The 12,792-nt window shown below is 37.2% G+C and overlaps 1 protein-coding gene across 1 annotated transcript; it reads left to right on the plus strand.

The window, feature by feature from the left end:
- Window positions 1-76: 76 nt before the first annotated feature.
- Window positions 77-11,377, plus strand: LOC148932078 (uncharacterized). The gene is made up of 10 exons (XM_089064247.1): window positions 77-1,568; window positions 2,165-2,308; window positions 2,722-2,793; window positions 2,896-2,967; window positions 3,268-3,483; window positions 4,152-4,223; window positions 4,323-4,394; window positions 4,468-5,030; window positions 9,109-9,137; window positions 10,634-11,377. Exons 1-10 carry the CDS (start codon window positions 923-925, stop codon window positions 11,328-11,330), a joined length of 2,583 nt encoding a protein of 860 aa, XP_088920373.1. The 5' UTR covers window positions 77-922; the 3' UTR covers window positions 11,331-11,377.
- Window positions 11,378-12,792: the final 1,415 nt, after the last annotated feature.

A 12,792-nucleotide genomic window follows, 5' to 3' on the forward strand; every position in this document is an offset into this window, starting at 1 on the left:
ATTATAATCATAGAATAATAATTTACATGATTTGGAATTAGTTTATCGAATTTGAGAGCAGTTCTTGTTTTTATGCATAGATGCATTGATTTATTAATGGACATTTGTTCATGAAATCTGTGACGTTGCTGTGAATGTGATCAATCTGCAGAAGCAACACTAATCGTTGATCTTACTTTCGTTCAACATTTTGAGGAGTGATAACATGCGTATGTCTGACTGATAATCTACACCAAGTGTGCAATAGTTTAATCTTACAAGAGGAGTACAAAACCAGCCAACAACGTGCCCCTGACTTGTTGTGTGTGTTTGTGTGGAGAGAGAGAGAGACCATAGTTTTAGAATTTGAACTGCAACAGGCCAAAGTAGTTTTAGCTTTTCAGTATTTAATGTTAGTCTTAGTTAGGTTTGTTTCTTGTGCTTGGAATAAGTCTTGGACAAAACAGGGTGCTTTACTTAGGAGTTAAGATAAATCATAAATGCATGATGCTTATTCTATCTATATAGCTTCTATATTGTAGATTCTATATTTGAGGCAAATGAGACCCGTATCAGTTATATTTTCCCAGAAATTATAGGAAACTATGCATATTAGTTACATCTTATCAAACAAAATTAGTGATCAAACAGCCAAAACTATGCATATTAGTTTTACATCATTTCCATATTTGCCCCAGTTCAGGAAATGAAACCCCTACCACAGACACACACACACAAACAGAAATTCTTTAATCTTGTATAGCCATTGAACAGTAAAAAATGTAGTAGTAAAGTTAAGATTATTTATCTGCACTCCAAAATTGACTTGACTAATAAAGTAGTCTTTATCGATTTCAGTTAAATAATTCCATTACCTGACCATAATTGTTCTAAATGTGAATATATAAGGCATTTATGTGGCTTCTTGTTTGCTCACACAATAATGAATAGTTTCATTATGGAGAGGTTTTCCCCATTTTTCATACCTTCTCTCATATTCTTTTGTTGTCTGGCTAGTTATAGCTTAGCTACTACTCTTAAAATGCAAAGGGATGAATCTGCTCTTCTTACTTTTAAAGCATTCATCACTTCAGACCCTCACAATATTCTAAAGCGAAATTGGAGCACTCGAACCTCTGTTTGCTCATGGATTGGAGTCACTTGTGATTCCCATGGCACTAGAGTGACTCGTTTAAATATCTCACATATGGAACTCGTAGGCAGCATCCCACTAGAAATTGGAAATCTTGATTCTCTGGCTTCTCTAGATCTAAGTGGAAACCATCTTCACGGTCCTATTGCTGCATCTATCTTCAATATGTCGGTAATCGAATCTATTATTGTGTACAACACTAACTTATCAGGCCGCCTTCCAAAAGAAATTTGCAGGCACAATAGACTTCAAAGACTCAAAGTTCTTGATTTAGGCTGGAACAAATTGGAGGGAAATATACCGTTGAGCTTGGCTGAATGCCGACAACTTGAGATAGTTGCGCTTCCAGGCAACAACTTAAGTGGACATGTGCCCAGAGAGATTGGGAACATGACACGGCTTAAAGTATTAGACTTGAGTCTCAATAATTTAAGAGGTACATTCTAATCTCTATGCTGAGAGTTTTAACTATAGTCGGATCAGTCTCTGCATTTGTTATATCTATAAATCCATGACATAATTAATTGCAATAAATCTGAAATGTATAGAAAAGGTATTCCTTTTAGTTGTGGTATTGTCTTCCAAATATAGTTGAGTATAGCTCATATATTTGCTGGAAATGAACCCATATTTTAACCGCATAGTGAAAGGTTCAAACAAAAATAGCCTTAGAATGAGAACTTCAGGATTGCATTATGTACTTACCTTTATTTGCACATATATGCGTTGAATGTATAAAACATCTACACTGTGATAATATTAAGGCGTATAAATATTTTCTTAAAATTCATTAAGATGTATACTAAAGCTATTGGATACCATAGATACTTTATATGTTTAGGACGGATGATTTCATGTATATATACGTCGGCCTAGTAGTAGAGGGGTTAATAGCTTGAGCCAGATAATGGTGTGCTCTCTAAGCCCACCGAGACACAACTTCTAAAATTATTAAATTTACATAGCATAATATTTTTGACAATATATGTATCAAAGGGGACTTGGTGAGTTCATGGGTGTAATGTTTTGCAGGAATCATTCCGCAAGAGATTCATCTTCTTGTTAACTTACAAATGTTAAACATGGCGTTCAATAAGTTGTCAGGCCCGTTGCCACCCGCCATTGGAAATATGAAAGCACTGCAGGACTTGATGGTTTTCAGAAATGCTTTAACCGGTAACATTTCTACACTTTTTGTTTTACTTATTTATGGCATGAAATGTAAGGCTTGCAGCGAAGTTCCCAGGAGTTTGATTTTCCACTAAATTGAATTCGACATGGCACGTCGGATAGTTTTATTTATTTAAAAAATGTAGCTAATATAACTTTGAATTTAGTACTTTTTGTTTTTATGTTATCGTATGCTATACATATCTAGCGTAGATCTTCATGACAATAGTTCACAACTTTGTTTTACAATAGTAAAATTTTATTTATTCAATATCTATACGTGTATCTATGTATGTAATGTGTATGTGTAAGAGTACAAAAAGTAATTGTTGGTAAAAATGTTGTATGCATTTTTTGAGATATATATTCATAGTATTATTTTCTACATAGAGATTTATTTTCCTAATATTTTATCTCAGGCCCAATACCTTCAACTATTGGAAATCTATCAAATCTGCGTTACATGCTTCTCTATTACAACGAAATAAATGGTGAGTTTCCATCCTCCATGTAACTTGACATATCCCCTTTGAGTTTGAGTGAGAATGGCTAAATTCAAGTAATTTCTAAGAATTTGTATTTCCACTTTTCAGGTCCACTACCACCTACCATTGGAAATCTATCAAATGTACTGTCTCTTGAACTCGAGTTTAACAAATTAAATGGTGAGCTTTCACTAATGATCACATCCCTTATATCTTCTCTCAAATAGAATATCTTTTGCCATCTTTATTAGGCTAGATTTATAGAAATGAGAAGATCTTCGAACAAACTAGATGATACTACTATATTATTGTCACAAAATACAAGAAGAATCTTACTTTAACTTAATATTGGCCATTTAAAGTACAAGGATACAAAATGCATTCAGACTGGTGGTTTGTTTTATGCATATCTGGACTTTGATTTCAGAAGTATATACACAACTACACAAGTTAGCACTTATATGTATGTAAAATTTGCAGGCTATATTCCACAAGAGATTCATCGTCTTTGTCGTTTACGCACATTGTCCATGAGCTCAAACAATTTGTCTGGTCCTTTGCCGGCTACCATTTTCAACATGTCTTACTTGGACGATATTCAGTTGGTAGATAACAAGCTTAGCGGGATATTGCCTTTGGAAATTGGGAACATGAAAATGCTCAAGTATTTTTACATTCGGAACAATTCTTTCATTGGTAAGACTTCTAACCTCTTATAGTTTCAAGCATATTCTATTCTTTTCATACAATATCAGTACAACATTGTGAATGCTAACTAGCTATGTTCTTTAAAATCCGATATGCCTTTTTTCATTTAGCATATTTATTTCTACTAGTTAAATTTTTTAAAATACTTTGAATCAATTTTAGTTTTTTAAAAATAAATGTAGTTCAATATAAATGCTAACGAAATTAATCAAGAGACTTTTGGTTTGCGCAGAAGTATCCTGATATTTTTTTCTTAAAAATTTGGATTTTTCGGTTTGGTTAAGATTGCATTTTTCAAAACCAAAATAAAAATTCCAAAATATATTCAATATATACATATTTTAAATTTTTTTAATTTAAGTAAAAAATCAAAATTATATTGAAATGATACTTAGGATTTTTAGAGTTTTAGTTATAATTTTTTTTTATTTCCAAGTTTGGATTTTCAAATATTTCATGTCTATCGGATTTATATTCTCCTAAACCATGGATTTTTGTATCGATTCGGAGTAAGCAAAAATCTGATTCAATATTCGAATGCTCACCCTGTGAATACAAGTAATATGCACATGCATGATCATAGTAAAAATAGTAGGAGTAATTGTTGGTAACAATGCCGTTTGGAGCTATTTTATCTTTCAACTTACTTCTTTCAGGTTCAATACCACACACCATTGCAAATTTATCAAATTTGGAATATTTAGATCTCTCCCACAACGAGTTTAATGGTGAACTTCTACATTCTATGTTAACAAGATGTAAACTCTTTTTCCAAGAGGTTTTGGAAACCCAAGCAATTTTTAAGCTGTTATTCATTTAATTTTCAGGTCCAATACCATCCATTATTGGAAATCTGGCCTATATACAATTTCTTGATCTCTCATCTAACAAATTAAATGGTGAGTTTTAAGAAAGAAAGCAACTAGTTGTCTTTGATATGTTACAACAATTGTTTCATTTTCTTCTTACCAGGTCCACTACCATCCGACATCGGAAATCTATCAAATTTATGGTATCTACGACTCATATCCAACACATTAAATGGAAAGCTTCCATCCACCATTTGCAACCTAACATCCCTTGGAGTTCTTATCGTCTCAAATAATAGTTTGGCAGGAGCCATTCCACTATGCTTTGGAAACATGAGTAAATCGTTGTCCATCTTCCATTTAAATTTGAACGAGTTTAGTGGCCCGATTCCATCAACAATTAGCAAGGGGTGTAGTCTCGTGTCCATTAATTTGAGTGGTAATAAATTGGAAGGAAAATTACCCAAATCCTTAGCCAATTGCAAAGATCTACAGGGTCTCGACGTAGGAAATAATAGAATACATGGAAACTTTCCATATTGGATGGAAGCCCTTCCTCAACTTCGGTTGCTAGTCTTGAGGTCTAACAGCTTTGATGGTAACATGTCAATGGCTTCACGAACTAAGCTTCCATTTCCTGAGTTGCAAGTTTTAGATATATCTCAAAATGCATTTTCGGGCTCTCTACCTAAAAGGTATATCAAAAATTTCAAAGCAATGATGGAAGTCAAGGAAAATAAGACAGAAATATTCTATTGTACATTTTCTTAAAGATGGTAATCGAGAGAGGTGTAGGAAGATTGGATAGGCATAATGGAAGTAGAGAGTAGAAAGTAAAAGATGTATATATTTCTTGTGTATTTACAAAAGCTTATCTTCCTAGTATTTATAGGAAGATTAGAGTCCCTTGAAGTACCCCAATTAATGTGTGTTGGAACCATACTAAACTAGGAACTCTAAAACTCAATCAATGTTCTAGGAACTCTACTGTATTGAAAGAGGGCGGCCATTTATGTTTTTCTTTTTCCAACACTCCCCCTCAAGTTGAGCAACGGTATCGCCGATACTTAACTCGCCAAGAAATTCTTTGAAGACCTTTGGACATAACGCCTTGGTCAATATGTCTGCAAGTTGTTCCTCGGATCGAACAAAAGGAAATTCGATGATGCCGCTTTCGATTTTTTCTTTGATAAAGTGCCGATCGACTTCGACATGTTTTGTTCTGTCATGCTGAACGGGATTCTCTGAAATGCTGATTGCTGCTTTGTTGTCACAAAAAAGTTGACTTTTCCGCGTAGGTGGAAAGCCAATTTCTGTTAACAATTTTCTCAGCCAAAGTATCTCCATAAGGCCACTTCGTATCCCTCGAAATTCGGCTTCAGCACTTGATAGGGCAACAACTTTCTGCTTCTTGCTCCTCCAAGTGAGTAAGTTGCCCCCAACAAAGGTGAAATACCCTCCCGTGGATTTTCTATCGACTGGATTGCTTGCCCAATCGGCATCGGTGTATCCATCGATTTCCAGATTATCCATTTTTTCTAAGAAAACCCCATAACTAGCCGTTCCTTTCAAATACCTCACAATTCTCATGACAGCATTCATGTGATCTTCCTGGGGCTGATGCATGAACTGACTGACAACACCAACTGCATATGTGATATCGGGTCGAGTATGAGAAAGATAGATTAGTTTTCCTACTAACCGTTGATACCTTTCACGGTCTGCAGGTTTAGCTCCATCTACAATCTTCAACCCATGGTTAGGTATCATTGGAGTTTCAGCAGGCTTACAGTCAAGTAGGCCTGTTTCAGCTAGCATGTCAAGTACATACTTTTTCTGTCTTAGGAATATTCCGTGTTTGGATCTTAACACTTCAATTCCTAGAAAGTACTTTAAAGCTCCAAGGTCCTTCATTTCAAACTCTTTGAATAGATTCTCCTTCAAACTTTGGATTTCTTCAGCATCATCTCCTGTGATGATCATATCGTCAACATATATGATTAGACACGTCATCTTGTCATTTCTCTTCTTTAGGAATAGTGTGTGATCTGGCAAAACCTTCCAAACCACACTCTAGGTGATTGCTTCAACCCATAAAGGGTTTTTCTTAGTCTGCACACTTGCCCTTTTCCAAATTCTCCACAAAATCCTGGAGGAACTTCCATGTAGACTTCTTTATTCTTCTCTAGTTCTCCATGAAGGAAGGCATTTGTGACATCAAATTGATATAATGGCCATTCTTTACATGCAACTACAGAAAGAAGAGTTCTTACTGTATTAAGTTTGGCCACAGGAGAGAAAGTTTCTTCATAGTCTACTCCATACACTTGAGTATATCCCTTAGCAACCAATCTTACCTTGTATCTCTCGATTGAACCATCTGCACGTCTTTTTATAGTGAAGATCCAACGACATCCGACTGGTTTCTTTCCCGGAGGTAATGTACACTTTTCCCATGTTTCATTTTTTATCAAGGCATCAATTTCTTTCTTCATGGCTTCTCTCCAGTGCTTGTGTTTCATTGCCTCTTCAAAGATTGTGGAATCTCCTCTTCTTCATAAATTGCAGCTTCGAATGCTCTAGCCATTTCGGTGAGGTGGCCTTGAGTAAGATTTGCCACAGAGTATCTTGATTTTCGTCCCTTCCAGTCAGGTGAATATCTTCGAGGAGGGACGCCCCTTGTACTTCTATGAGGCAATCTACCATGCCATGTTTCTTGTTCTGTTTGTTGTTCATCACTTCTGGTTTCCCTGTCACTGTCAGTGGTTTCAGGTAATGAAGTACCGATATTGGGTTCAGAAGTAGTTACCTCAGGATTCAAGGACTGGTCAGATAGTTTGGCATTGCAAGTGGCATGTTCTGTTCTTGGGAATTTGACTGCTCAGTTTCTGGGACAGGATTTGGCTCGGGTAGGTTAGTTCGGTTGTTCCCCATTTGAATATCCTCCCCATGAACGGTTTCTCCCCACATAGGTAGCCAATTTAGTGCGTCGTTGTTTGGGCTTCCTATCTCACTCTCCCCCTGACCACTAGATTGGCTATAGAAGTATTCACTCTCAACGAAGTCACAGTTCATAGTAACATACATGCGATCTGTTGACGGTTCATAACATCTATACTCTTTTTGATTTTTCCCATATCCCAAGAATACACATTTAACTGCACATGGTGAGAATTTATCACGATCGTGTTTGGGTATGTGGACAAAAACTGTGCAACCAAAGATTTTGGGTTCGAGGTTGAGGGATGATGGTATTGAGTGTTGGGAAGAGAATACCTCTAAGGGTGTTTTGAAGTTTAGGATTCCCGTGGGAAGACGATTGAGGAGGTAAACGGCCGTTGCGATGGCTTCCGGCCAAAAAGCTTTAGGAATATTTGACTCTATAAGAAGGGCACGGGTGATCTCAAGGATGTACCGGTTTTTCCGCTCGGCTACCCCATTTTGTTCGGGTGTATAAGCACAAGATGTTTGATGAACAAGTCCTTTTTCTGTGAAGAAGGTTTCCATTCTAGAGTTCACATATTCCCTCCCATTATCAGATCGAAGGATTTGAATTTTGGATTTGTATTGAGTTTGAACAAGACTATAGAACTCGGTGAATTTCTCAAAAACTTCTGATTTTGTTTTCAAAAAATAAATCCAAGTCATGCGTGAAAAATCATCAGTAAACAATAAAAAATATCGAAATCCTTGTCCCCCAAGAACCAGGGCAGGGCCCCATACATCAGAGTGAACCAAAGCAAAAGGAAATTTTTCTCTAGTATTGTTCGATTTGAAGGAATGTCTATGACTTTTTGCCAAAACACAAGTTTCACAATTCAAAACATGCGAAGAAGACACTAACTCGGGAAAGAGTAGATGGAGATATCCTATAGAGGGGTGCCCTAACCGACGATGTAAGAGCCAAATATGTTTGTCATTCAGTCCGTGAGTTAGCATTGCAGTACTATGTTGGACAATCTCATCCACGTAGTACAGTCCATGTCGCTCAGTGCCACGCCCAACTATCATCCCCGTCTTGATATCCTGTAACATGCAAAAACGAGGTTGCATCAGTAATTTGCAGCTAAGCTCTTTTGTGACATGACTCACAGACAACAGTTTGTGAGATAATGTAGGAACATAAAGACAATTCGAAAGGCGGAGGGTTGGTGAAATAGTGATAGTTCCTGCCCCCTCTACTTGTGCTAAATCCCCACTGGCTGTTTGGACATAACTTTTTGTGGATTGGGAAATATCAAGGAAATCTGAGGCATCAAACGACATCGTGTCGGTTGCCCCACAATCAAAAATCCAGTGATAATCTTTGGGTCCTAATTTTGAGGACGATGAGTATGCTAGAGCTTGGTATGAGTTGGAACAAGTGATGGTAGGCTGAAATTCGAAACATTCGAATTTATTGGGTGTATTTTTGGAATTGAGGATAATTTGGGGTGTCTTGTGGAATTTTTTGGTCAACTGGGGCAGGTGTGAAAGGTTAGGTTTTGACTGGGGTAATTTTTTTAAGGTATTTTCCGGATGGGGTTTGGTTTGGGGTAAAAGGGAAGTTAAGGGGTAATGTTGCAAAATTTTGTTTGGATTAAAAAATCCAGTTGCCCCAATTTTTGATCTTCGTCTGCTCTCCGTCTCCCTCTCAACCCTAGCTGCCTCGTCTGAGGCGGCGGTTTCTTCGATCGGTGCCCTACTCCTTCCCCGGTCACCTGTGCCGCCGTCACCTACTGTTGGAACCATATTTTCCAACCCAATTTTACCTGCTGTCCAATTTTTGGTGGTAGCAATTGAGGCCTTAGCCGTGTTGGATGAGTTGGCTATGTTCGGTGGTCCGCCTTTGTTGTTTAGAAGATGTGAAGCTCCGGTCTGAGGTGGCGTGGTGGTGGTGATGCTGCCCATCGATTCGTCGGTGTAGGTGGCTCTGTCGCCGCCTACCACTGCCGCCGCCGCTCTTCCACCGCCGCTGCCACTGCTGCCGCCGCGTTTTTCACTTTGTCTTCGTTTCATTTCGCTCCACCACTCCGGATATCCGTGGAGGTGGAAGCACGTATCCTGAGTGTGCCTCTTTCCTCCACAGTGTGTGCAACTCAGTTTGCTCTTATCCTCCTCTTGTTTCCGATTTGCGATGAATTTGGTCGTCGGTGGGTGGTTTTGTCGATTCAGTCGACTTCGGTCGAATGCGCCAAGTCCAGAGGCGACTTCAGATTGATTGGCCTCTGGTTTGAGTACTTTTTCGTTGACTGCCTCTCTTCTCACCATTCCGTAAGCTTTACGGACGGATGGTAATGGATCTTGGTTGAGTATTTCTCTCCTGATTTTGTCGTGTTTTTCATCTAGTGCCCATATAAATTGATAAAGTCTGTGTCTTTGGGTTACCTTGTTGTATTTCTCGATGCTCTTGGGACTCTCCATGGGATTAGGATCTCTAGTATCAATTGATATCCACAAATCCTGGAATTTGTTCCAGAGAGTCTCCAAACTCAAATCTCCTTGCTTTAGCGTCATTGCTTGTCTGTGCAGGTCATGTACTTGAAAGAGATCTGCTCCACTTCCGTATGTGATTGCAAGACCTTCCCATAGGTCTCTGGCAGTTTTATATTGTGATACTTCATTCCTCAAACTGGATTCAAGGTTGCTTATGATCCAGTTGAAGCAACAGTGATCCCGTTGTTGCCATGTTGCGTAGCCGGGATCGTCGGTGGGAGGGGGTTCTGATCCTCCAGCAATGTGAGAAATCAGTCCCTTTCCACCTATAGCTCGTTCCATCAGATTTATCCAAAGGGGATAATTGTCCCCATTGAGTTTGTCTTCTAGGCGAATATCGCCCAAAGACTCCAGGTGTTGTTGTGGCTGTTTTGGAGGGTTTTCGGACTTCTTTCCAGATTTATTCATGAACTTCATGAATTCGGCAAATTGTGCCGCAAAATCTGCCATGGTTTTGGTTGGGATTGGTTTGGTATTTTCTGAGTCAGAATCTGACATTGTTGGTTTTGTGTTGGTTTTGCAGGTTTCAATTAAAAAAGGCCGAGAAGGGTATGCCTTGGACTATGATGACATTTTTCTGAGTCCCAAATAAGGATATCCTGCTCTGATACCATCTTAAAGATGGTAATCGAGAGAGGTGTAGGAAGATTGGATAGGCATAATGGAAGTAGAGAGTAGAAAGTAAAAGATGTATATATTTCTTGTGTATTTACAAAAGCTTATCTTCCTAGTATTTATAGGAAGATTAGAGTCCCTTGAAGTACCCCAATTAATGTGTGTTGGAACCATACTAAACTAGGAACTCTAAAACTCAATCAATGTTCTAGGAACTCTACTGTATTGAAAGAGGGCAGCCATTTATGTTTTTCTTTTTCCAACACATTTCAACTTTATGTAGAGATAACACTCACTTTGAAAGGCCAGGATCAATTATTACAAAGACTGCTGGAAAAATTTACGGTAATTGACTTATCCTCCAATAGATTTTCTGGGAATATTCCACATTCAATAGGAAATCTTAAGTCCCTCAAATACTTGAACTTATCACACAATAACCTCATAGGAAGTATACCTTCATCTCTTGCAAACATGAGTGAACTTGAATCGTTAGACTTGTCTTCAAACAATTTGGATGGAGTAATTCCAAGTGAAATAACAAGGTTGACATTTCTTTCAAAATTAAACCTTTCAATGAATGAACTGGTGGGGCAAATACCGCAATCAAATCAGTTTTCTACATTTGAGAATGATTCGTACGCGAGAAACTTGGGGTTATGTGGAGTTCCCTTGACAAGAAAATGCAAAGACGAGAGCGGGCCAAAAGAAGAAGAGGAGGAAGATGAAGAAGGCGATGAATTTATAGATGGATTTGGGTGGAGAAGTGTAGTGATGGGGTATGGATGTGGATCCATTGTTGGGATTGGTATTGGTTGTTGTATTCTTCGTTATGGAAAGCCAAGATGGTTAGTTGAATTCTTTTTTGGCGTTGGATATACATATAAGACGAAGAAGAGACGCAATAGAGTAACACCAACACAAAGGAGACGTTGAAACAACAGTGCATTTCTTCATTTTGCTTCTTTGCTTCTTTCTGTCTATTATTTCCCTATTTTGTACTCTCTCTTTATTTTTATGCATTACGAATAAATCAAATAAAGTGTCAAAAAGGTAAATAGTACTATATTTTTCTCTCTTTCTTTCAAATTTGCATGTATCATGCTAGTGATAGTTTTGAATCCCTTGCTTTCGATAGCAAAGCTTGGAATTACCGGGATATAAAAATAAGAATAGTATTAAAAATTAATGCATTTCCTAAGATTTATGAACTGGTACTTGCCAAATTGGTGGAGTTAATGCTATGTATTTCTTTCAATATAGATACATATATCATGTACGTATATCAAGAATTCTACACACATAAATTTCAAAATCATTTATATGTAAAACTTTATTTATCTAGTATGGTAACGCTAATACATACAACAGTTTCTTATCTTTTCCTTTATTCAAATATCAAACCCCCTACATAGTACTCCTAGTAGTATAGCACTTGGAGAACTAAATTATTTTCAGTGCAGAATTTGTACTTTGAAGTGTGGTTTGATGATTAACTATTATCACAACTCAATTAAAAAGTAAAACTTTGTATCGTTTGACCCATTCTTCTCTCGATCATGTCACGTTAGTTCACTATAATTTTTAAAGGTTCGTTCCCATGACTAATTCAATGTAACATATTGTTCAAATTCCTAGGTTTTCTTTTTGTTGTTATCTTTGTGGTGTTGCATAGTATTATAGAATCTCAACATACTTTATAAGTCGGATATTATTTTCTCCTTTGTTATACTCTCCAATAAGGAATCAATGGGTTCTTCAAAGAGATCGATCGTCATGTCACGAGTAAACGTAGAAAACAATATTGATAGCAAATTTATTAAGCCGATCATATTAAAACTATATGGATATTAAAAATAATAGTATATCGTACAAAACATCCTAACACAATATATGTGATTCATTTTTAAACTAGTGCAATACATTAACCAAACCTAAAAGTAAAAACCATGTTCATGTATGAAAATTTGTGGCATTTTCTATTATTTTGTTTTCTTTCTCTGGTTTAAGCACTTCCTAACCGTCCAACCTCCGCCAATTTGATTGTTGTGACAAAATAGAGCAATTGTGTAATCGAGAGCGACATATGATCTCTAAGAATTTCAACAAATTCGACAATATTTATTTTTCGTTGTGGATCCACCATTGATCGTCACCGTCCTATTACTCCTCATGAGGCTGATCATCACGGCCGGCAACCTTTTATTCCTCATTTTTGTTCGGCAATGTCACACAGAATTAGAGAATGCATATCTCAACGTTGTTAAAAAACATGACAATGACCTTCAAAATAACTTTATTGCTTTGTTTTTAATAAAACAATTATTCCCTACACCTTTTATTTGTCTTAATGTACCTACTCCAATGTTTATATATTGTGGTACCAACCTTCTAATCT

Source organism: Salvia hispanica, chromosome 2 (genome assembly GCF_029641045.1).
Source record: "Salvia hispanica isolate PSC_SH4W2 chromosome 2, Shi_PSC_v1, whole genome shotgun sequence".
Classification (NCBI taxonomy): Eukaryota; Viridiplantae; Streptophyta; class Magnoliopsida; order Lamiales; family Lamiaceae; genus Salvia; species Salvia hispanica.